We start from the raw sequence: 25413 nt of genomic DNA on the forward strand, positions 1-25413 counted from the left end.
TGGTTATCCTGTTCCTTTTAAAGGAGAGCAGAGGACTAGATGAGATTTATTTACATGCATAAAAATGCAGAAGCATTCCCAGGGGATTTATAAAAAGTGCCTGAACAGGCAAGTTGCCTGACTCTCCTGACATTTATAAGAGAAGTACCTAGCTAATGCAAGATGCTTTTATGTGTTTTACTAAAGGTATGCTTTTCAGAAGAGCCCGAATGACGCATGAGCCTAAGTCACTGTAACTTTCAGGAATACTTAGACTCTAAAATGCATGGATGATTTTTGAAAATGCAGCCTAACTTGGGCCTAAGGCATTCTAGAAAATACATCTCAAATGCTTTTGAAAGTATAAACCTCGTCATTTATCTCTCACACTTTCACACAGCTAAATATCTGTGTAAGCTTGGCCCTGCGCCCCATTAAGCCTTATAATTTACCACTGGGGCAATAACTAGCTTCAGCACTTCACACAAACTACAAAGCGCTGCTTAAAAGCAAATGAAAAAGCWTGAGGAGCTACATCCCTACAAGTGTATCTTGTATCACAAATCACAGCCATCGGGGAGCGGATAATTTAGAGGGAGCTGTTTCTGTCAGTTCTGTAACGCTGACTGTAGGCCATTGAGAGAGAAGGTTAGCACACAGGAGAGGCTTGCTTGAAGCTATCACAATGATGAAGTGAAATTTAAAATTACATTAGATGTTTGCTTAAGAAACAGCAGATGAGGCCCTGCGGATTCTCAAATCCTCCTTGCTACGCTGTAAAATGAAACCATAACCATTTGTTATTCTTCCACTGGCATCTMGGAAGCCTAGGCAGAAAGGGATGACCTTTTAATGATGCTTTCCAACTTTTTAAGGGTTTGAATGTGTTGCTGCTTTTTGTTCATTTAAGGTTCTGGTCATGCGACCGTATGAGAATGCCTTTTCTTGACTGGAAAGTTTGAATTATTTTTGGTATTGCATCAATGAGATCTTAAAGGCATTTCAGCCCCCTTTCACAGATTTTGCATGAATATCAAGAAGTGATTTGAAGTAATATGGTGAGAGCTTAAATTAAAGTCACTCACAGTGGCAAGAGAATTAGTAAATGAATCTGAAAACAGGACCTCCAGTCTCTCTGAAACTTTTAGCTGATGTGCCGAGCAAGTGTGCCTTCCTTCTTGTAATTTCAAGGAATATCACTGTTGACATAGCTTACATTGTAAAATATAAATTAGGCCTCTGAAGAATTTAAATGGTTTAAATACCACTTTTCAGTTCCCCCAATGACTGCAGTATAGTTTTTCCCATCGCAAAGCTAATTTTAATTAGGCTTGGAAATGGAGCTTTCTTAGTAAAACAGGATCCTGTGAGGGCCTTTGTTTTCACTTGTTGTGACTGAAAATGTCACATTTTGCTCTAAGGTGATGTATAGCCAGACAGTGTTTTCTAGGTTGTGAACTTTCGACACCAATGAGAATAATTCCTGCCAAACAAAAATCTATTGCTGTTCGAATTCCTTGCATGACTGTATTCATGCAAATGTTCCTCATAGTCCAACATGAAGTAGTGTATTATAAACCGTTATAACACAGTCATCCTTTTCTCTGAGTTTCAGATCATTAGCATAGGTCCAACAGTAMGGAGGACCAATTTCCATGATAAAGAAAGGCCTCTCCCATTTAATCACTTACCACCAAATGAACCATTTAATGCCACATTCAGACCTATTGTTTGAGGATTTCCCAAGGCTGCCCTTGATCCACTTACACTCCCTTATCTGCCTTTTGTCTCTTGCTAACCTGCTTGCTTTTTATAAGGGGAGGGAAGGGGGGGAGAAGGAAAAATCAAATCAATTGCAAGAGGCCTGCAGCTGTTTAATTAAACTTTTTCCCCCCTCAAAAGTTGTTTGAGATTTCTTGGGGCTTCTCCTTAGCAATGTCTAATCACTGTAATTTAACAGATTCTGTAATTACCTGCCTCACTTGGAAACGGCTTGATTGCTGCTKCTTTGTCCAATCTATTTCAACTTTAAATGGCAGCTGAATTTCCTCTAGATGAATGGCTTGTGCAGTGGGAGCCGTGTCGGGGTGGTCTCGATTTATTTGCAGCCTTAAAAGCTTCTAAAACAAGAGCAAAACCTAGTTCTAAGTTCACAGAAGAACGGAGGTGCGAGGCTTCTTTATTTRTATTCTGAGGACCAGATCCTCTAACCTTTACTTTGAATTGAGCATATGTGGTACACATATGGGAGTACACGGGTAAGTCGGTTCTACTCAATGAAAATAAAAAGCTGTGGAGTATGCCCCAGGTCATGTATGGAAGTCTTTGAATAATGACTTCATGATCTCCAGCATATTCAGTTATATGATAACTGTTGTTAAGCCAGGAAATTGAGCGTTTGACTCCAACCGTATTTAACTTAGTCCTTGCTGTGCCTGAAAAGCGTTGTCTGTATTCGGTGAGCCGTGGCTGCCATCAGTATGTTTATGCAGCACTTCCCAGTGGTCCCAGTTGAAACGTCTAGTTATGTCTGTACTTGGAACTGGAACTTTCCTGGGCACCGAGGCCAGGTGTTGAGGAGCAACCTGCATCTACGAGAGCAAAYTCTGCTAGCCTTGAAAATAGGGTGGCTGCAAGGTACACAGGCCGCTGGGCATGGTTCCTGGRCCGTGATATCTCCTGAGTCGTATGTGGAATAGTATTAATTGGTGGAGGCCAAAATTGTGACAGACAGTGCTAGTGATATGGTCCAGCCCACTAACAGAAGCGACATGGYCAGTGGGCAAGAAGAATCAGACATCGCGTTTGTTTAAAGCTGGACTGCCTGATGGGTTTCTAACATGTGTTTCTTTCAGTGATATCTAAAGAACAAGAAATGATTCTGAACGTGCAAGTGAGAGACAACAGTTTTCCCCCCACTGCATAGTATTTGCTTATGAGGGAGGAATGGCACAGCAGAGAATAGACATTCATGAAAGGGAAGACCAAATACAACAATTAGTCTTTTCAGCGCTCATTGCAGGATTGCTTCCTGCAATCCGTTTTATATACTTTGTGCTCTTTTGTTTTTAATGTTCAAAACAATGAGGTTTCTTTTAAATATAACGTGGAATTAGATAACATTAAAAACACATCCAAAGATGCAGAAACACGACAGTCCGTGCTTATAAACTAATATGTAAAATAATATTTATTTAAACACTGTGCTCACTAGGATAGCCTAATTTCTTAAGGGTCTCAAGGGGAGAGCAATCATACAGTATAATCTTGTTAATTTAATATACGTCAGTGCAATGCAAACAATAAATACAGAACATTCAGACTAGAAATTGCAGTAACTATATTAAGCAATCACAATTTCAGTTCATTATGCGCTGACAAGCTTCTTAAGATAAAGATATACTATTTTCTTTAACTCAAACAATATGTCACATTTTTAGTAATAATAATATTTAGCAATCACATAGCATGATTCATCTTCAAAGCAGTTTAAAATAATAATGTTTTAATCCCAAAGACGTGTGTAGATAAATAGTATTAACCCTATTGCACAGATGGAAAGATTTATATAGCTTAAATAGCTTGCCTTGGACTATGAAGATAGTCACAGTGGCGAGATGAGGATTCGTGCTGTCCTGTTTTATATTCAGACTTCTTTGACTGGCAAATTGTTAGAAGAATCTCAAGAGCCAYTCAGTCTCTTCCATGATTTTCYCCCAAATTCTATACATTTCTCAAGTTGYCCCTATTGTTTATTGTTTTTCTCAACTGAGTAGACCTGTATATCTCCCTTTTTATGCAAACACAGGTCTTTCTGGAAGGCCAATTATTTATTGACTTCGCATTAAAGTAGCTGTTTAGATAAGAGGAGACATAATTCCCCTGATTAGTATCTTTGGATTTATTTTTCTTCTAACCTTGTAAGAAAATCTAGCCAGATCTCTGTCTCTTTCTCTCTTTCACCTCTGCATGCCTTGAGATACAAATTCAGGATTAGCATTTCTCTTCGTCTTTCCTTTATCAAATGTTTATTCAGGCAAAGGAAACAAAGGGGCAGAGTTGTAAGCTCTAGGACATCTACTGAACCTTAGACCTACTCCATGTGCAGACAGCATTCCAGAAATGAGTATGTGGGAGATTATATTGTATTTGGAGATCTCTTGGAGTTAATTTTACTTTCTTAATTGCCACAYGTTTAGTTTTCAGATACTGCCTGGAATAAGAAAACAGTACAAGTAACTGCCTCTTGCTATTCCCAGGAATCCTTTTGACAAAAGGATTAATCCAAGTACTATAATGGATTTACATGGTAAGAATGTAGATTGCTCAAAGACCAAASTTTTCTAAAACTCAAGCAGAGCTGGTGCCAGTCATGCAATTTTGAAGTCGGTATGCAAAAATGAAGCCTACAGTTAAGACCAGCTAGAACACATTTCAGGATTGCTTTTCTGTATTTACTCCATAGATACTGAGTAAGCATCAATCAGGAGAATGCAAATAACATCTCAGGTAAAGAAACATTATTGAAAATGCCTCATAAGCATGCTTGATAGTTTTTCTGTGTTTTGTACTTGAACCCAAGTTCTGTCCCATCAACATTGTCAGAGCTGATCAACACTGCTGTCTGTCAGTGATTTCAACAGAAGTTGACTTGTCCTGTCCTTCAGTACAGGAGACCCAGTCTGTGGKACGTTCCTATTAGCTATCCTAACTTGTATTTAAAATTTAGCTGGAACTTCTGTGGGACCTCAGGTTTGATTTTTTGTGACTTGCAACTGTAGAAAATCAGAAGAAAAAGCTGTTGTTGTCTGTGTTGTTTATTTGTAGGGAGGTGAGAGGATAATGAGAACTGTTGTCTCAAACATCTGCAAAGCACTTCTGTAAAATAATGAGTGTACTGAACAAGTAATGTAACAAGTTAAATATTATCAATTTACTTATCTTTGATAAGGAGAAGGCTTTTTAAATCCCTACCAAAATAAATAAATAAATAAATCTTACAGGAGAGGGAATGTTCAAAAATTGAAAAATATCCTATAAATAACAAAGCACTCCAGAAACACTAACTTCATTTCTCCTGTTCTGAGTTTCATGTTGCTGAAATAAGAGCTTACAGTTCCTGATTAATCAAATGATTGATCAGACCAAAGCAGATTGTTGTTACCTGTTCTGGCCCTTCGAACTTCCTTGAGTTGCAACACATCTGGGTTCCTGTGGGGGTCTGGTCATCAGCTGAGGGCGTTCATGACAGGGGAGATTATCACAGAATCACAGAATCACAGAATYGCTGAGGTTGGAAGGGACCTCTGGAGATCATCTAGTCCAACCCCCCTGCTCAAGCAGGGTCACCTAGAGCACATTGCACAGGATTGCATCCAGGCGCGTTTTGAATATCTCCAGAGAAGGAGACYCCACMACCTCTCKGGGCAACCTGTTCCAAGGGATTAGGACACAACCCTAAGTGCATCAGGTCACCTTTACCTTTACAGGTAGGGACCATCAGGTAGACTGCAGTTAAGGGTGCATTGCCGCACGTGGTTTGTTTATGGGTGAAGTCCCATTTATAACACCAGCTCTGTGGCTTCTCTCCAAACCGTGGGCTGTGGGGGCCAGCAATCTAACCAGCTGGTTAGATGATCTACTGTTGCCTCCGGTACCTGGACTCTAAAGATAAAGAGCCAGACTGTAACACCACATCAGCAACACGTGAGATTTAGAAGAGTCCGAGGCASTTCCTAGCTGAGAGAATTCACACAGAATTGACAGATCTGTGCCTGTTAGTATTTATTACAGTATTTGTTGAGCTTTGGCAATGTGCCGGGAGTCGGCCCTTGAGGAAATCCAGCTTGCCTATCCTCTCGGTGCCTTGTGAGCAAGGGGAAACTGGAGCTCCCTAAAGAACATTGCGTAAACCCAGGGGACACAGGCAATCTGCAGGGCTTGAAGAACTATGATTAGCTGTAAACATCGTGCACTTGAGATAGCGAGCAAATATAGTCCAGTGTCACCAGTGCAACTGAGGTTCTTGCTTGCTGCTTGCCTAATTATGTGGTCCATATCAGCGTAGTGCTATCAGAGCACTTACATGCTTTGATATGTTTATCCTCCCAATACCACAGTGAGGTAGGGAAGAGCTAGCAATAGGGCTGTCACCAGGGTAGGTTCTGCGACACTTAAATGAGCAGGTCTCATTCCCTCCAGCAGAGAGCAGTGGCTCAAACTCGCATCTGAATYATACCAGCGCGAGTCTGCTAAAGTTAACAGATTTATTCCAGACTAATATTAAGTGTACCACACATCAGATTCTCTCTCTTATACCATCAAGCTTTCGTCTGGACAAACCTAGTAATAACTATGCAAGTTGCTATAAAATATGGTGCAATATGTGAAATAGCTCCAAAGTGAGAATTGCTACAGTAACATACAATTAGTCTGTGCATTGACACTGAGTAGCAGAAAGATGTTAAAACAAAATCCAAACTCTGCAGGAATGGAGACATTTAACATCCCTGAAAAATACCTTGCAGCAGCACTTGTCAAATTCCTTTTCAGCTGCACTTTCCCATGTGTGTGCATGCTGTACGAATTTTTTTAAGAAACACTGTTGCTCAAGGGCCTACCTTTTAAAATGTCTTTCAGTGGATGTTAACAATAATTCTGTCATTGTCATTAAAAACTGGGAGTACTGGATCAAAAGTTGATTAAAATTTTTAACACAGTAGAAGATAATTTTTTAAGTACTGAAATTGCTGATGCAACAGGAACACTCATTATTGAAACTTTTGGAACCTCGGTATGTTCACAAACAGTGTGTCTTAGTAGAGATAGAAATCTAAATTCTCTTCTCACTTACTCCTGAGCAAACAGATTCCTCCCCCAGAGATCAGAGTAGCATTTTGAGATTTTGAGAACAATTTCATTTCTATGATGTATTAGCTTCAGGGCCATTGCAAGGTGATGGTAGAAAAGGTGAAGGAGAAGATCACGGGAGGCTTCTGCAGATTCTATTCCATCTTGGGCTTCCTCAGTAGAATAATTAACCAAATTCCAATCGCATAGACTTGGGTAGACTCACTCAAATCAATAGATTGTCACCAATTTGGCTTCAGACATTTTATTGGCAATAATGTCTGAAGCATGARCAAGCCAGTTTAACTCTCACTGTCCAGGTTGTCTCAGCTGGTATGTGAAGTTGAGACTTGCAAACTGAACATGCTTGATGTACAAAATAAAAAGTGTTACTTTCTACTTGAACAAGCTTGAACAACTTGAACACATTGTTGCAAGTATTACAAAATACTGTTTTAAAACCATTAATAAACATCTTAAAGAGAAAGTTAAAAAAAAATCGATTTCCAATTCCAAAAGTACACAGATTTGTGGAATGCTGTATAATGCAATGCATTTTTATTTTAATGATGTATTATATACTTTCTTTTTTTCTAAACAAAATACATATGGCTTGGAGAATGGTGAAAAATAAAATCCTTCCTCTTGCGCTGAACATAAAAAGTCATGGCACATCCATGCACCCATTCCGTAAAAGTTCTTGCACTTTCTCACACTAGGAGTCTTTGCGGAAAGAACTAGCAATTACACTTGTCACCCTCTCACTTGGCTACAGCGGCAAAGACAGAATACAGTAGCTGGCTCATGTTTAAAATGGCATTGACTCAACCGTTACTCCCAAAGGTCACCGTCATTAAAATCTAGGACATGAGTTTTACACATGTCACGAAGATCATGCAGATGAAGAAAATAATCTAGAGTGAAAGAGATTTCAATAGCCTGTAATTCTCTGAGCTTTCAAAGCACTGATTATGTAATGACTAAGCTGGTGGGGGCTGCAGAAAATGGAAATATATGAAAAAGAAAGCAGAAAATATGTATGGGGTCAGTCAAGGCAAATGGTTCTTCTGTGGTAAAGTCAAGGCTGCCCCCAGTCTTCAGTGCCTGGACTTTATCATGTTTTGCTTCATCCCAGACAACAATTTGAGCATTATTGTTCGTATAATAATGACTTACATGTAACACTGAAAATAGAGTACTTGAATATGTGTTTATCCCAGCAATGACATTAGCTATGCACCAACCTGAAGTTAATATGTGCACTTAACCTAACTGTGTATAAAATTTAGCACACTTTGGTGTCTCAGAATTACAGTAATTTGATCCTTGGCATATATTGCTTCTTGCACTGTATATTTACTATCATCAGATCTGTTTCTTGTCATTTCATATATGTTCTATGCAATATCCAAATTGGCTTTTTTAGAGTGCTCCCCTTCTCCCCAGTGCATATAAAGAGTCCTTCAATATGCCGGTATCTCTGATGCATCCTATTCTGTGTCAGGTCAGGATATGAGGATCCACTGAATCACTGGCTGTAAATTCACATTGGACCATTCATTGTAGTGTCCTTGTTCTTCATAGGATTTTTGGTTGCTTGTGCACTTGCACTATAATTGAATGACCATTTGTAATGTTTTCAAATTTTAACTGATTGATAGTAGCTAGCACATGGGGAAGTATGCACTGTAACTGTATGTGCAAAGAATATAGAGCCAAGAGTTAAGAACTGGAAGTATTTTGTCTTTGGTTAAGAACTGGCAAGCGTGGCACAGAATAGTCTGTGAACACCTAAAGTGAGAATATGACGAGTGGTAAAGAAGAAAAAAATATACAAAAAAGAGAGTTGCAATTGCTATAATAGCCTGCAAATTATGAAACAGAAAACCTGACTAATAGTCAGGAAATTTTACTTAAGAGCCATCAGGCTATGGCTCCCTACAGCTTGGCATCACAGCAACCAGGTCAGACAAAAATCCAGGACTGACCAGTAACATGCAACCCTGTAGGTGTAGAGGGAGAAGCTGACTGTTAAGAAGATCCTGATAGAAATTTTGCCACTGATTTAATTATGATCAGGTTTGGGTTTAATATGTTACCATGGCAATTGTCTCTTAATTACTGAGTTCTCATAGGGGTAGTGCAAATGAAAAACAAACAAAAAATTAGCAGAAATGTTTGGTCTTTTCTAACACGACCGCGAATGACTGGGCTTGATGGAGAAACGACTGGGTGAAATTTTACGATGCATAGTGTGAGAGTTTCATTTAGGTCGTCCTCATGGGGCTGGCAGCAAAACTGGAGAGTCTGTAAGGGGAAAAAGAAGAGACAGCTAAGAAGAGTATGGCTAAGAATGTAATCGTTTAAGATTTAGTGAACTAGATTCTGATCTAACTAACACCTTTGACTTCAATGGAATTTGTTTGGAATTACATTGGTGTAAACAAGATCAGATCTGATCCAGATCTGGATCACTGAACCTTATCTAGCTGTGAGAAGTATATCTGGCATTTGCTGTAATGTGTGACATATTATTTCACTATAGTATTTGCAAAATCACATCACTTAAAAGTTATTCAGCATGTTTTGCAAGGAGAGTTAATAGGGAAAGAGGGTTTTTTTTTTTTAATGTCATGTTTGATGTCTTTCTTTCAAGGTTAACTCCTAACCTCCATCAGATGGTGGTTTCATTCTAATTTAAATCATTAGATTCAGGGGAGGACAAGGTAATCCATCCTCAAGAAAAAAAAAATCAATGCAAGTAAGTGTAATTAGTAGTACTTTCCTCTGGTAAGTCAATGGTGTAGAAAGGACTGAAAAACCACTGCAGACTACATTTGTTCTTCCTAATGTATTGTGACTCCCTCACAGCTTTTATAATGAAGTTGTTTAGATCTCCTCTAGGAATGATATGTCTTTTTTCTGGTTAAACATACTGACAGGCTCTAATATGCCATGAATAATTTTATCTATCAAGAAAGACCCAGACACACAGGCTCATGTGGGCAGCAGGAGTTTTAATTTTCTTATTTGTTGAAAACCAAAATAAACCTTTGGTGAAGTGCATACTTCACACTTCATGTTTTTACAGGGTTTATTACATATATTTATAGGTGTAAATCCTTGGGGATATTCTATCTAAATCTGAACTTGTTTCCAGTCTCTGGGAGGCTAGGTACAAAGATTTGTGTGCTATGTATGTTGTCAAATGCTCCTTTGCATTCGTTCTGATTTGCCAAGAAAGTACTCTTTTCCTGACAACTGTAGTAACATAAATTAGAAGGAAGAAGCAGTAGTAGCCAAAAGATGAGAATATGACTACTCCATGTGTTTAAGTTTCTCCAGCAGCAGAGTTATTTGTTTCATAAACTTGAGCTAGTGGGAGTACGAGTAGCATAAATCAGCATCTGAAATGAAAAAACAAACCAMCCCTTTTTGGAGTGCTTTTAGGCAGCATCCTTTCTGGATGTTCATGTGGAAGGAGACATTTGGCCATTAATATCGCAACACAATTTTGCACAGATTTTCTTTGATTATTTTACATACAAGAAAAAGAAGATTTCTTTTTCACTTAAGGAGACCTAGGTTTTGTGTCACTCTACTGGAGTGTATATACTGATTGCTAAAGAAGACCTGAGCTTCCTCCAAGAGAAAAAGTTGATCATCATCACTTTCTACTTCTCCCCACAAAATCTTGAACTCTTCAAGACGGAGGTAGCGTTTTACCTAAAGAAGATTATGCAGTGTCTTCGTAGGCAGTGACTAAAGTAAAGCAATTATTTGGACAGGTGTGTTAAAGATGCTTCGTAATTCGTCTAGCAATCTCTATTTGTCCTCCAGATGCAACCACCTTCATTTTCAACCTTTTTTTCTAAGAAAATAAGACCTAAATAATTATGTTGTCCATGTGTTTGCCACTCTGCAAGTAATTTTTTAAGCTGTTGACCAGTTTCAACCGCTTGATACAGGAGCAGAGGTCTCAAAGATACCAAGTTCCCACAAGTTTTGTAGAAACCAAAAGCTGGATAGAGAAGATTGATCTGAATTAGTGCCTACATGGAAGAAATGACAAGGGGAACTGCACTGATACCCGTTCTTTTTGTCAGCAGCCTGCAGGTCAGCCAAAACACACACATTGCCAATCAGCCATCAGAAAGCCGAGCGTTATTGCTTCTGCTGCTTTTCAAGTCACTTGTTTCCAAGAGTCATGAAAAAAAGTACTTTCAGAAAGCTCTGCTCCAGCTGTAATCTCAGCCAGGCATTCTCTGCAGTTCTGCGTGCTCTCTCCTCGCTCCCTTTAAAGGACTCTTGTCATTTCTGGAAAGCCGTCTCTTGGTCTGTCTTTCTACTCTACCACAACTGCACCATGTTGTGTCTGAATTCCACAGTTATAGAGGAACCGAGTGACTGACAGACCACACATCCCATCATGTCTTGCACATGGGAATAAAAGCCTTTTCAGGGTGCATCCTGGTCTCTGCAAATAGAGCTGGCCAAAAGATTATGATATTGAGTGCGTGCAATATGTGTCCACCAAAAGTGGAATCAATATTCTTGAAGAATTCCAGTTACTGCGAGCCAAACCTTTTTTTTTAAGCCCAAAAAAAGAAAAAAAAGCTTTTGAGTTCAGTCATCCAATTTTAATCACCACCACAGGACCCTGCACGCTTGACTAGTCTGGGCTTTTGCTGCTCTTCTGGTGTTAATCTCTGTACCACAGCAAAGCTTTTACCAAATCTTTCAGATCACACACACATATTCCTAGCTAGAGGCAGGATTGGTCTAGAGAAATGAAATCCATAAGCTCATGTGCACTTAGTCACATATCTTTGGCTGCACTCAACTTTGTTTTTGTTACTTCAAAGTTCACTATTTAATGTACAAGTCGAGTGCAAGTCCTTTCATCATGTCATTACCTTTAATTATAGTCATAATCATCTTAATATGGAGTCCTGTTATCAGATGCTCTTAACTAATTAATGTTGTAAATTATTTGGAGAGTCTAGGGTGAAAGTTGCTATGTAATAAAAAAATATATATATATATTTATGTTTCTGGTTCTCAGTTTATACCAGAGAGATTATTTTAAAAACATCATGTCCCAAATAGGGCGAATATCACTTTACTCCTCCACTAGACACTATGCAGTTACACAGAAGCTTTGGGTTTTGTAACTCCAGCAGCTTTACTACCATGAAGTCAAAGAAAAGGACAGTGTAAATACCCTGCTGTACAGCATTTTTCTGTGAGGTCAGGCCATTTCTTGGCCCAGAAGATCCCATCGAAGTTGGGTTTGTGGGTTTACTTCAGGGAACAGCTTTTCCTGTGGATTTTCAGAAGATAACAGAGTGTATTGGGTAGGAAAGAGGTGCAGGAAAAATTGAGCATCTACTTCCAAACCCCAGGATCTGGTTTATATGGTTTATAAGATCTGGTTTTAATAGAAGTTTGGCAGGGCTTGGAGAATTCAGATGGGGCTGACAGGGGAAGATCAGAGAAGATCCAGATAAAAATTGATGGTTCAGAAAAAAAATAGTTGAAGGGATGAAGAAAGCGTTGTCCTTCTCTYGATGAACCTTTCTTTAAGGCTAACCTTTCCCTGCCTTACTCTTTCCCTGCTCCTCTGGCTAGGTAGGAACGTTGTAATTTTTCAATGTGATTTTTTTTTCTGGCTGCTGTTGAATGTACCTCGCAGACTGTATCCATGAACCCTGCTCATTTGTTTTTCTGTGGGGAGGCATCAAATACTGATTAATCTCAGTGCATCCCCAGCTTCTAAAACTTTCCTTAGGCGCCCTATACTGCCCATACTGTGCGCAAAACTGCCACCGACATCAAGCAAGTTACCTTGCAGATCAAGGCAAGTATTGTCAATACAGGAGTTTTGCTGCAGATCAAGGGCAGTGTATCTCCGTGGGAGTTTTCTGCACAGTTCTTTCCAAATGGTTACRCTGACAGCAAGGTAGGCTGTTTGATTCCTAATGGTATACACAGATCTGTCCCTGTCACGGTTTGATCACTGAAACTGGAGAATAAAGTAAGTCCTGCCCGGTTTCCGGTATTAAAGCTCCCATCAAGTATTAAGGTATCTTTTTTTGCAGAAGATGAGTTGTGAAATTCCAGCCTTACTAAAGTCGTTCAGAGTTTTGCAGTTGTCTTCGGCGGCATCAGGGCTTCGTCCTTAATGCGGCAGCTGTCGGGTTCTGCTGCAGGCGCGACGGCCTCTCAGTGATGGGTTAAATGATTCTTTCTTGTAATTTGTATATCAGTTCGGTAAATATGTGCTTTAGGAACCTATAGGATAAAAGTAAGTAATCTAAAGTTCTAGTCATAAACATATTCCATGAAATTCAAACCTTATCCAGTCATTATTCAGTTAAATCATGTTATTAAGTAATTGTCCTCCTCTTTTAGAAATGCATATTTGAAAGAAGCTCCCTTACAGTAGACTGAATAACATGTGTTATGTTAGCATTCCTAAAACCCTCGAGCCAGTTATTCATCCCACTGTTTAATTTACAGCCTGTGGTTTACGATGGGCCTATTCCAGACTATATATCATTCAGCCGGGTGGGAGGGGGGAGCCGTGGGACTCTGGAGGGAACAGAAAAAAAAAAGAACCCGTTCATCACGTGCAGTTCTTGAGTTACAGATAATAAAATATATCTTTATGATCATCTCTTTAATTAAACCAAAAAATTCTGTAACCCTCACCGAGTTGTGCCAGTTGGTGCCTGTGGCAGATAGTAAACTAGTTTTAACAGGATTGTCCCTAGAAAAGCGAGGCAGTATTTTAATACGACTTAGTACTGAACTTGATTTGTTCTACTTAAAAAGAGTTAGAGGAGGTATAAATTTTATAGCAAATGCCTACGATATCAAGGCAGTGCAAATTGTTTTGCTGAGCAAATAGCTACCAGTGCTTGGAACAGAAGTTTCCTATACAGGTAAAATGTAAGATGTTAGGATACTTGAAGGTCATATAAAATCTCCTTTCTACAATTTTAAATCTAGTTCCTTGAAAATGTGCATATGAAGTTACTGTTTATTGTTTTGATCACACTGAACTCATTGATAATATATGGGTGTGTGCGTGTGCACTGTCTTCCTAAGCTGCTGATCTTCGTTTCTAAATCATGCCGTGCCAACATCTTGTTCAACAATATTATAAGAAAATTATTACTTTATTTTGACATTTTTCTAGGAAGCTCCTAAACTGCTTTGGAGAATGTCAAGAGCACTTACAGAAAGTAATGAGAAGAACCTTAGAATATTCATCTTTTGTGGTAATCTGACTGAGCTTTCTAGGCACACGCTTCATGCCAAAGTGCTATCTGAGCGTGTTGTCGCTCTCTTGAACAGCCACACGCTAAGAGAATCTTCAGCTAATATTAGAGTTGCGAGAATATTAGGAATATGTCTTTCCAAAGTACATTATTAAACAAGCTAATTACCTGGCTTCAGGAGCCTGCACTAGTGCCATTAGTTCAGGGCTCAATTTTGAAATTTTCATGGTGTATTTTTCAAGGTCACAGATGTGACTGAGTGCCACTGATGTAGATGGTACCTAACTGCTGTTTGTGCATCTAAAAATTTCTCCGTCGGTATATTTAGAGCTAAGAATGATCCAGCAGCAGTTTCACACATGCAGTTTGTAAGCTTATGCCCATCACATTTCTTTTAAAGTATCAATTGCAAAAAATATGTATGTCTCTTTCAAACTAGTGTGCCTACTCTGTGTATAATTGCACTCAAAATTGCTGTGACAAACAGAAATTCATGGGAGAAAAAAGAAACTGTTTTTCTCTGTCTTGTGTATTTGCCAATAATTGCTATGCAGGCAGGCACAGTGTTTTTCCTCAGTTTCTCCTGTGTTGAAGACAACCACGATAAACATCAGGAGAATAATTCTGGTACACTTTTTTCTGCAAAATTTTTGCAGAAAGCTAAGGCAGTCTTTTTATTCTACCAGAAACCTTTTTATTCGTTTATTCTAAATGAGCTCATTCTCCAAAATTAAAGTTGATGGGCTGCAAGCATCACTTTAATGTATGATGCCAGTAAAGACAGTGCCTCCTGGTAGGGCACCAAACAAGTTAAGAGCCAGAATTAAGAAAAGATTAAAATCTTTTAACTATAATACAGTTTCTTTGTGCCTGTGGAACTTAAAAACTATTATGTACGTATGTACACATCTATCTGTCTGTAACAAGGCAGAGACGTATACATTCAGAATAAAAGGATAAAAAATTTAACATCAGAACAGGCATAAATGTCCTTTTGGTCTACTAATATTTAGGTGTGTGTGTATTTATAGTTTGTTGAAATTTATTTCTGATGTGCCAGAAATTTTTATCAGAAAATCTAGAAGCGAAAAAACCCCAAATGCAGTAAATGAGACTAACTGCCATGAAGATTTCCTCTTTGAAACGCATTGCCAGAGGGACTCGGTTAATTGATACTGAGGTATTTAGGTGTTGAAGTATTCTGAATAGACAGACAGACATATGCACCAGATGAACTACATTGCCCTCCTATCATGGCCCCTTTTTTTGAACAAAGTGCAGCATTACTGAGGGGTATCTTGACAGATTCATAGTTTTGATTTTCTTTTAGTGGCCTCTTCAAGTGTTAATAAAAATCTCAAAGTTTTATGCCTGTTGCAGGATTATTTGGAGCGCAGCCTTCTGCCATGGTGATTCGGAGAATGTCAGAGAGAACYTAAAGGGAAAGGTCACGGAGCCCAGCTCTCGCAAATCAGATTCATGTGCCAAAGGGAAGACGGTTTTCCACCTGTGCAGAGAAATTTTACACTTAACTGCACCCATGGTTTTCACCAAAGGAAATCAGTCAGGCTTTTGTGTACGCAGTGGATGGGGCGGGGGGTGTAGGTATTAATCACTGTGACAGGCTGCGTGTCGGAGTCGCAGCTGTCAAATGGGATTGTCACTGGTTTATGCTGGGCTTTGGCGGTATTTAACCAAAACGGCTTTGTTAAAACTTTAAAAGCAGCAAAATAAAATTAAAAGGAGGGCGGGGGTAGAGAAGGGCTGACAAAAGAAAAATTGGCAAGCGGGCTCCGTGCTGCGCGGTGACTTTGCTTGGCTCGAGTGGCAACACGTGCAGAAGTTGACACGGAGTCATGGAAAAAAAAAATAATAATAAAAATCTCCATTTGTCAGCAAAGACTTTAGTTTATTTTACTTGCTGCCAACATGAAATTTTCCCCTTTCTTTCTCTGGAGTAAATAATTAAAAGCATTAGTGCTCGTTGGCATCGTGCTACACCACCCCATGTCACGTTCCATAAGCGCTTTGCCGTGAAATATGGAACCGTGTATTTCCAGAGACCGACTCATTCACAAGCCTGGGACATGTACAAATGAAAAAGAGAGGCACAAAACCCTACCCAYGAAAGTCTGGGCTTTGCAAGTCCCTGACTGCACCAGGAATTACATGCCCCGTGGAGGTCGGAATTCAGATCCGAAGCTTGCAAGTTAACATGGCATACAGTAAATTTTTAAAACATTTTTGCGGCATATAAATCTTTCGCCATGACCACCAAGGGTGCATACGCTATGCTGTCATGCAGTAGGACTGCATGGGAGCTATATCCGTTTGTATTTTTGAAAGGACGGTCTCTGGATCATTTTGCTTTATGTAACACCCAGTCCCTTCGCCACTACTAACATTGTAAAAATTATGTAAAACAGACCATTTCCTCAGCTGCTATAAATAGTCAGTTTTGCTGATGGAGCTGGGGATCTGTTGGTCCTGTTTGTTTGTGTACAAGTCACAACAGCTCTGCAATTCGGATAAGATTTTTGAAGACCATAAGCAAAATGTAGGCTGCTTGTTCATTTTATTTTCAGGGAGACAAAATGGGCAAAGACCAGGTCTCTATTTCAAAGCTTTTCCAATATAGGCACATGAAAAAAAAAAAAACTGTTTGACATTGCTGTGCTAGTGAAATCCTGAGTTTATATGCTATTACAGCAGCCCAAGACTCCCTTTGCTGATACGCTTTGGTTTGGTGAACTGCTGGCTACAAACAATTCAGAAATTCGCCCGTGTGTCTATACCAGCAGACCACGTCTAGTTTAGAAAAGGCTCAACTGTGTGGCTTTAAAACTACAGTCTTCTGTTTGTTTAAATGTTTCTTTCCATATGCTTAGCACCTCAAGTAAATAAACTGCAAACATTACAGAARTATACCACATTTCTTTCCACAAGGGTAACCATAGGTTTGATAATAGCATACATTCTACTATATAAAATATCAGGAACCGAATCCCCCTTTTGGCACCTAAAAAAAAAGGTACATCTTTTCAGAAGCACTGACTTCCTTGCATCTCTTACTTAAAAAAGAGGCTCCCAGCTCTTCGGGAGGTATGTTCCGGTTTTAGGCGCACGTGTTTAGAAACATTCGATGGGTGGGATTTGACAAGTGCAGCAACTCGGACCAGACSACAGATGGATGCTCCGTCCCTCGCTCAAGCCGATGGGTTTTCTTGCCTCGCGTTGAGGCGCTGTCCCTCTTAGCAGCGGAGGTGGGTTATCCTCAGATAGGAAGGGAGCTTGTGGAAGCCATCGGTGGTGTCAAAGTGGCCCAACAGAGTGGCCTGAGAGTCCTCCTGAAAGCCAAGAGAGGCGGCACTAGGGGTTTCCAGACCTCAGGACCCAGATGTGAGAGGCTGAGAGGGCACCGTGGGTGCCTGCGCCATCGGACCGAGAGGGGCAAGGCACACCGACAGTTTGTAGCCATCAGATGTTTGGGGCACTTCTGAGTGAGAAAGAGCTATCATTTTGCACTGTTCTGTATATGTAAATATATTTTTCTGTGCTTACTTCTGTGCCTAGTTCAGAGTAGCCAGCAGTTCTACAGCTTGGGCCTTCAAAGGCTACCACTGCCTCCAGTATATGCTATCAGCATAATTAAAGGTTTGCCTTTTTGTAAGCCCAGCAGCAAACCCAAAGTCTCTGGGACCTCAAGAAATTTGCTCAGCTGTGCACTGTAGAAGTTACTTTCCCTTGCTACCAGTAACTTATCTAATAACTTAAATATAAGTTATTTAAATTCAAGTAACTCATTTACAGTCCACCAGGTATTCTGTTTTCTTTTTATTTTTTTTTTCACTTTGCTCCATGTTTAAGGCAATTATTCTTCATAAACTGCCAGAGTCTGAATAATAATAAGCTTCTGCCTTGTTTTTAGTGGTCTGTGATGCCCTTTTATTAACTTAAATAATGGACCATACCATGGTTTTAAAGAGTGTGTAGCAGCATTTGACAGTGACATGGACCTTTTTAAGAGCATTTCTTGCAGAGAATACAATTCACTTGGATACGTACTGATGAAAAAACAACCACCCAGAGCACTCGTTGACTGTGTAGAGCCAAAGCTTGACAGCCCAGCATCAAACAGAAAATTGATTTAAACCCCCAAAGTCAATATTTTGCTTTTGCAAAGGCACTTTGGCACTGGAGAGAAAAGTTTGCGTGTAATGTACACATTTGATGAGAAAAAAACAGAGGAGATGGGTTGTCTGGACTTGATTTTGTGCACCTGTTGTTTTCTGTAAACACTAAAACCAATCAAGTGTTAAATCTGTGCAGCCTGAGAGGGGCTGCAGCTAGTTTCACATGGCCGCATGTGAAGCATCCAGGTGGGCCTGGTTTTGGGTGAAATGAAGATGAAAATCATCTAAACAAATGAAGTTACTTAACTATAGGAGTAACTTGGAAATAGTTCAGAATGAAGCCCTCATAGTTTGGAAAGCCTAGACTTGTCAATCAGTAGGGTTTTTTTTTTCTGCTGTCTGTTTTTTAGGTTCTCCATTTCTGCTTGCTAGTGGTTACAGTCCATTTTTAAGATTTTGTACCCTACTGGAGGTCAAGTTTTTTTTCCACTGGTCCTGGCATATATGTTTTATCCAGCAATGTCTAAAACAGATAGATTGTGTCTGGAGTGGCTCGCAGGGACACTGTAGTTTTGTCATGAGAAATCACTACAGCTTTCGTGTTCTGCAATGCTTTTGGTGGTCAGTCTTCTTAGCATTGGTTATTCCAAATTCAGTGTCCAGGCTGCATGTTCAGAGAAACACTGCAGACTGTTTACGTCGATATGGTCATTTTTTTTTTTCATTATATAGTTTCTAGTGATTGTGGGATTTTTCTGGACAACAGACTGCACCAAATTGACTGTACATGCATACACAGGAAGTTTTCTGTAGGCCTTAATCGTGTGTAAAACATAGATTGTTGCATGTCTGTGCATATAGCGTAGTAAGGTACAATTAAAATACAAGACCGTAAAGATTGGGCTCCAAAGCCCAGTGAGCTCAGCTAGACCAGAACATACACACTGTTGATTTCAGCAGCATGGTAAGGACAGCTTTTATTCTCTGTTGAAACCCCTGCTGGAATAGCAGCTCTCTATTATKCTGTAACATAAAGTAAGAAAAGAATTAGCATCAAAGTAGCTTTCGTATTGTTGATTTGTTATTTAATGGAGGTTATGCGTCAGTTCTCTGTTTACTTTTATGATTCAGTGTCATTTTGAGGCTTACTATTTTGAAAACCAGTAGCACAAGATGTTGTTGCAGCAAAACATGTATTTTGCAGCACTGTACAAATACTCCTCTTGATGGTAGAAGGAACTAGTCCTAAGTCAAATGCAGTGGATAGGCTTCTTAAAGTGAAATTCAGTCACTCAGAATTTAAGGGATCCATCAAATTGCATTACTAATTTCAGGTTTTTAAGTGTTAGTGGGGGAAAAGAGACATTTATGCACTGCTAAATCATTTGAARACTGAGAGACCTGTTTTGCTCCGTCTCTATCACGCTCTTCTGGTGTGGCTTCCTCACCAGACTACCTGACTGTCCCGTGTGGACAGAGCCTGGCATAGAACATTTCTTGGAGGAGGGAGTTCTTCTCCAGATTGCAGAATATCAGCAACAGCCTGGACTTGCTTGGTGTGTCAGATGTGACACGTGCCGCCTTTTCATGTTGCTGCATCCCGATCCAAATGTTGCGCATTCAGCTGGATTCTGCACAAACGGGAGAAATTTTGGGGGTGCAGCTGATCCTGGCTGTCACCAGGAGCCACAAAGATACCAGCTGAGCAGACATCCCCTCTGCCTCCCCATTTGATTCTTCCCACTCATTTTGCCATTTTCTGCCAGCTTAGGTGTTAGATATTCTGCTTGCTTTTGGTTTTGCAGATGCTGTCCTTGGTTTGTCATGTGTCTGATAAGGAACCTGCTTCTGCCAAGCTGTCTTACTTTTAACAGTAAACTCTGTGCCCCCTGGTAGGATGCTGGGGCAGACACAATTCAGTCTTTCATAGCCAACCTGACTGTAGGTGGCCCATCAGGTTAATGAGTGAAGGAACCCCAGCTTCCATAGCCAATGGCACCCAAAGGAACAGGTCACATATGAAGGTAGTTTTAGCTGGCTGATGGTGTGAGGGTTGCGAGCATACATCTGCAGTAGAGATTGAAACATCATCCTGGAGCTGTAGCAAGACTCTTGGGTGCTCTGTCACTCAAATGCAGAAGTTCATTATTTTAAAGATTATTTCCTCTGAAATAGGGGATTTCTCTGTTTGTGAGTACAAGCACTATCATCCAAAGTCAAGCTACCACGTTAGTCATCACAGCTACTGTGGAGTTTAAGTTCAAGGGAACAATGAGTGATTCATACCACCTGGCTCTATCTACAGGCAGCAGAAAGAAATATTTCCTGTGCCTAAACCAGACACCACTCAGGCATCAGGCCGTCTGAATATGAGCAAGCATATGAATGATAAATGTTTGGAGGAACAGAACAAGCTGGAAAAAAAGATGAGAACATATTTTTCATTTTGAGGTTAACACATTTGCCCTGAACACAATCCCAAAACCTAATGAATCAGAAAGAGTAATTGTTACATAGACTGATTTCAAAACAGTACTACTCATTTATGATTAAGAAAAAGAATGTAGGTGTTCAGATCTGCTACTCAAATCTTGCCACATTAGCTCCTCGTTGGCAATCTTTTTATGGCTTACATTTATTCAATTCTTCATTCACAGAATTCTGTCAAGTCTCTCTAATTTGCGTCCAAGTACAAGCTTCATTAACTGAGTTATCTTTCAGCTCTGCTTTATCTGTGGTTACCACGTCAGTGTTAGTCAAAGACATTTTAATGTTAAAAAACAGGCAAAAACCCAACACAATGGCAACTTGATTTCTATTGGCATTTTTAGCAATGAGATTACCAATGTTTCATTGCAATTGAATACTGACATATTTCATGTGTGACACACTTTGGAGACCCATTAGTGAAAACGAGGCTCATGGGGGTACTYATTAAGTTCACAGCTTTTAGCCTTCCACAGTGCCAGCCTGCTGTCTAGAGATACTGAACTWTTYCGTTGGAGCTGGCGCACAGTATCTAAGGATGTGAGGACTCTTTTGCTATCGACGGGTATCTTTGCTGTCCCTTTAAAGGCCAAAAACRTCCCACAGCCTGCCCTGCTTGACTCTGGAGACCATTGGAAATTTTGGATTTTTTGTTTTAAGAGGCATTTGTTTTCTTTCTCAATGCTTTGTCAGCTTAGCTRGTCCTTCTGAATAGCACATATCAGATTTTTCATGAGAATGCCAACAACAAATATAGAGGGACTGCTTAAATTATATCTTGTTGGAAACTAGACAGGAAAATGGCAGGGAGGAAGAATTTGAAAAATTATCTGCTTTTGAGTAATCCAGGATGACTTCCAGGTAGTCACAGCCAGCCATCTTATACCTGCTTGAGAAAGGTCTTGGGAAGTCTAATACCACTTGTGCAGAGGCCACAGTGGCCTGGTTCTCCGCAAAGTCTTCTGAATTCCCATGAGGTTGTTGTCCCAATAAAGACTTGCTGTTAGATGTAGGAAACTTTATATTACTTCCACTTTAGCCTGCCTGCATGGTGGGATCTGAAAAAATTCAGTGCTGCCTAGGCAGCTATAAATATATGGTGTTTATGTATAATATATAACTAGATGATCAGAGCATCTTCCCACTGTATAAAATATATGCACACACATTATGTAAGAGAGCAACTGCAGCCAGCACTAAGGTTCCCCTTCCAGTTGGGGAAATATAACCACACACATTAATATCACTCAAAAATTTTGGAAGAAGTTAAAAAGAACATGTTCTAATAAAGGGACAGTTGTAATTTCAGACAATAAGGAAATAATTTGTTTCTTGGGATTACCTTGTCCTTTGCAAATCCCATGGGATCTTTGGYGACCACAGACAGTCAGAACCTCAATAGTTTTGGCTCATCATACAAGTCCTGAACACACGTAGTAATTTTCAGTATGAAGATTTCATAGCTTGTGCTTTCATCTATACTTTTTTGCTAATGTTTCTCAATGTGAGAGGAAGAAAAAAAGGCAAGAAAATAGATGCTAATCCTAGTCAAGGTATATTATATTCAGTAATGCTCAGACATGACATAAGTGTTCAGCATTTGTATATGAATAAAATTAAGAATATTCTGGGAGGAAAAGCTACCTAACTGTCAGAAAAAGAAATATAATCTATAAAGTCCTATGAAGAATCACATAGATCCGAGTTAGATAGATGTGCTGTCTTTACTTAGCAAAGAAATCACAGAGGGTATGCAAATAGAGAACAGAAATGACACATTTTTACTTGATTCGAAAGTATTATCCATAATAGCATCTGCAATGTGTCTGCAATAATAGAGTGTAAATTAGAATTTACATAACGGATCTTTGGAAATAGGCTCTGACTCATAGTCTAAAAACAGTGCCCCCAGTAGGAAAAGCCAATCAATTGCAGGAGAACCTCACACAGGGCCTGTTATGTATTCCAGGATTCACCTGTTTACCCCCCCTTTTCCATTTGCACAGTGTGTTCAGCTCGRGCATCGGTTGTAATGAAAACTCAAATAAGTGGACTTGCAATCCTTTGGTATGTTGTTCCTTGTTCGGCAAGATATTTTCTCTCGGATGAATTAAGTTCTTGTGAAAGGTGATAGATTGAYAGCCCTGGAAACTCAAATCTTCTATTTATGTTCATCTCCCTGGAATTAATAAACTATTCCTATCTTTCTCTGTCTGCAAGCAGACACGTTCCCGCAGTCTTTGGTGTGTATTCTGCCCGTCTTCCCATCTTCCCTCTGCCTCTCGGCAAAAGGGGCAGATTGCTGCTTCTCCAAGGAACCACAGCTGCTGGTTCTTGAGTGGGAAAATGAGTCCCTAATGTAACTGTACCAGCAGCAGGATTTTTCCACTGTCCTTTTTACTATCTCTGTGCTCAGGGCTTCAGTTAAGTGACAGTCCCCAGTAACGTCCAGTCCCACAGCAGTTGAATGCTTCAGTTCACATGGTGCTGCAGAACTGACGTCAGACCCGGTTTGGTTCTGATAGTCCTCATCCATACAAGCCATGGATGTGGTTCTAGCCTTCCCTTTAGTTTTCTGCCTAATGTACAGAATTAGTTGGGGCTACCTTGCCATAGGTCAGAATCCAGTATGGCAGTATTAATTTTGTAGGAGCTTTGGGTAAGTCAGACCTCTGAATACTCCATTAGATTCCTGGGAAGAATTTGTCTGTCCAAATATAGGTGTCTACTACGAACCTCTTGTTTGATCTGGTTGCTCCAAACTCCTCTTACATACAACAGAGAGAACAGGTGCTTTTAAGGTGTTCATCTGACCTTTTTGGAGATTAAAGGGTAAAATGAATCGGAACCTAATAGCACTCGGTTCTCTTCATGGAATATATACCCCCGTTCCCATGTCCAACCTAGCAAAGCCAGAAGTAGATACATGTTCAAACTGAATGGCATCTTCTTAATTTACACCTTCTATTTTTCTGATAGACCTACTCAAGCACTCAAGGGTTTTGGTAAAATCTGCTGTAGTTAATAAAATAAGGCAGTTTAAGTCAATACAAGGGAATGGACGGGATGCGTCTCATACAACTTTCAACTTTATCTTCCATGTCTAAAAATCTAGAAGGCTACAGAGATACTGTAATAACTTTCCCTGCTACTCTTTTGAATCCAAGGCCTAATATAGGTTTCACGGTGTCAATAAGTGTCAAGTTTTTGATACCATTCATCATAATTTCAGACTGTGTACGGTTTGTTCAGTCCTAAGCTCCCTAATGAGAGAGTAAATAAATAGTAGTTTTTCATGATACAAATGTCTGACTGGTAAGTATTAGATTGATATGATCTTCATCTTTTTCAGACAAGAGACCAAGTAAGTGCTGCATATTAATGACCCACTAAATCAAGCCTTCTAAAATCAGTGAGGAATAAGTTAAGTATTCTGTATCCTATCCCCAGTATTGCTGATCTCCCTCCAGTTCCRTAGAAAAAATTGCTACTTCATTTCCAGAAGAGGTGGGAAAAAATTCTTTAGCAGTTAGTTAAAAAAATAAAAATAACAGTACAATCTACCACTAGGTTGTTCTTTTCTGAGCATTTGCTTTCCTCAAATCCACCACCCTCCGGCTCTTTTGACTAACAAATAGTAATCTCTGGAGTTTTACTGAAAGAAGCCATAACACTGATAACCACAGCCATTCTTCACATCTTTCTTTCCATACATTGTTTAATTTTCCTGACACCTCAATTTTTATGCCACATGCTTCTTTTTTAACTCAATCTGAGTACCTCTCTACCAATATAAACTGTTGGATTTTGTCAAATTATATAATCTTGACAAAGTTTTATGGCTTTCCCTAAACTCAATGATTAAATGTATTCTCAGTCTTCTTGTTGACTTAACTATTGGAAGAACTCTGGCAAAACTGGCAAAACAAACTTCACTGTATATCCATCATAACATTGTTCTAAATTTTATCTATCCAGGCTGGTTGTATTTTTCATGCTTTATCACAAATCAGTGTCACTAGATGGATTGCAGTTTGCAACCTGCAGTCGTTCATCGGAGTTAACTTGGCTGTCAGGGCAGCCTTTCTGCAGTGTTTTAAGCTTTCCGAACATTTTTGCATGAAACCAAAGTATTTTTCTAGCCAGCTGGTGGATCAATACATGTGTCATTAGAACATATGGAACAAGACTGTGTTAGCCTTTTGGGTTTGATTTAGGATATGTGGCATCCCAGCCTTCATATATAAGTGCCTGCACAGAAATGAGTGTAGTAGGGAACAGCTCAAGTCCTGAACCCTAAAAATATTTTGCTTATGTTTTAGATCATCCTCCAAATCTTCAAAATCATTCAAGACTTAGAACTCCGCCACCTCCAATATCACACGCTCACACCCCAAATCAACATCACGCGGCCTCCATCAATTCCCTAAACAGAGGGAACTTCACTCCACGCAGCAACCCCAGCCCAGCTCCTACTGACCACTCTCTCTCTGGAGAACAACCAGCCAGCACCCAAGAGCCAGCCCATGCTCAGGACAACTGGTTACTTAACAGTAACATCCCGCTGGAGACCAGGTAGGTCGTTTTCTTTAGTTCTTTACAGTGATTTTGTGTGCTGAGGATGTTATGGAAAATATGTACATCTGTTTAGCTAGCATTTCAGTCTGTGAACTGGTGTT

General features: G+C 39.7%; 1 protein-coding gene across 1 annotated transcript in view; it reads left to right on the plus strand.

Moving 5' to 3' along the window:
* The window catches only part of TENM4 (teneurin transmembrane protein 4), a 348330-nt gene that overhangs the window by 105861 nt on the left and 217056 nt on the right, over positions 1–25413 (plus strand). The window contains exon 3 of the mRNA XM_026063905.1: positions 25057–25309. Coding sequence (XP_025919690.1) covers positions 25057–25309 — 253 coding nt within the window. The remainder of the gene's footprint in view (positions 1–25056; positions 25310–25413) is intronic.

Source organism: Apteryx rowi, unplaced genomic scaffold, assembly GCF_003343035.1.
Source record: "Apteryx rowi isolate R43461 unplaced genomic scaffold, aptRow1 scaffold_101, whole genome shotgun sequence".
Taxonomy (NCBI): domain Eukaryota; kingdom Metazoa; phylum Chordata; class Aves; order Apterygiformes; family Apterygidae; genus Apteryx; species Apteryx rowi.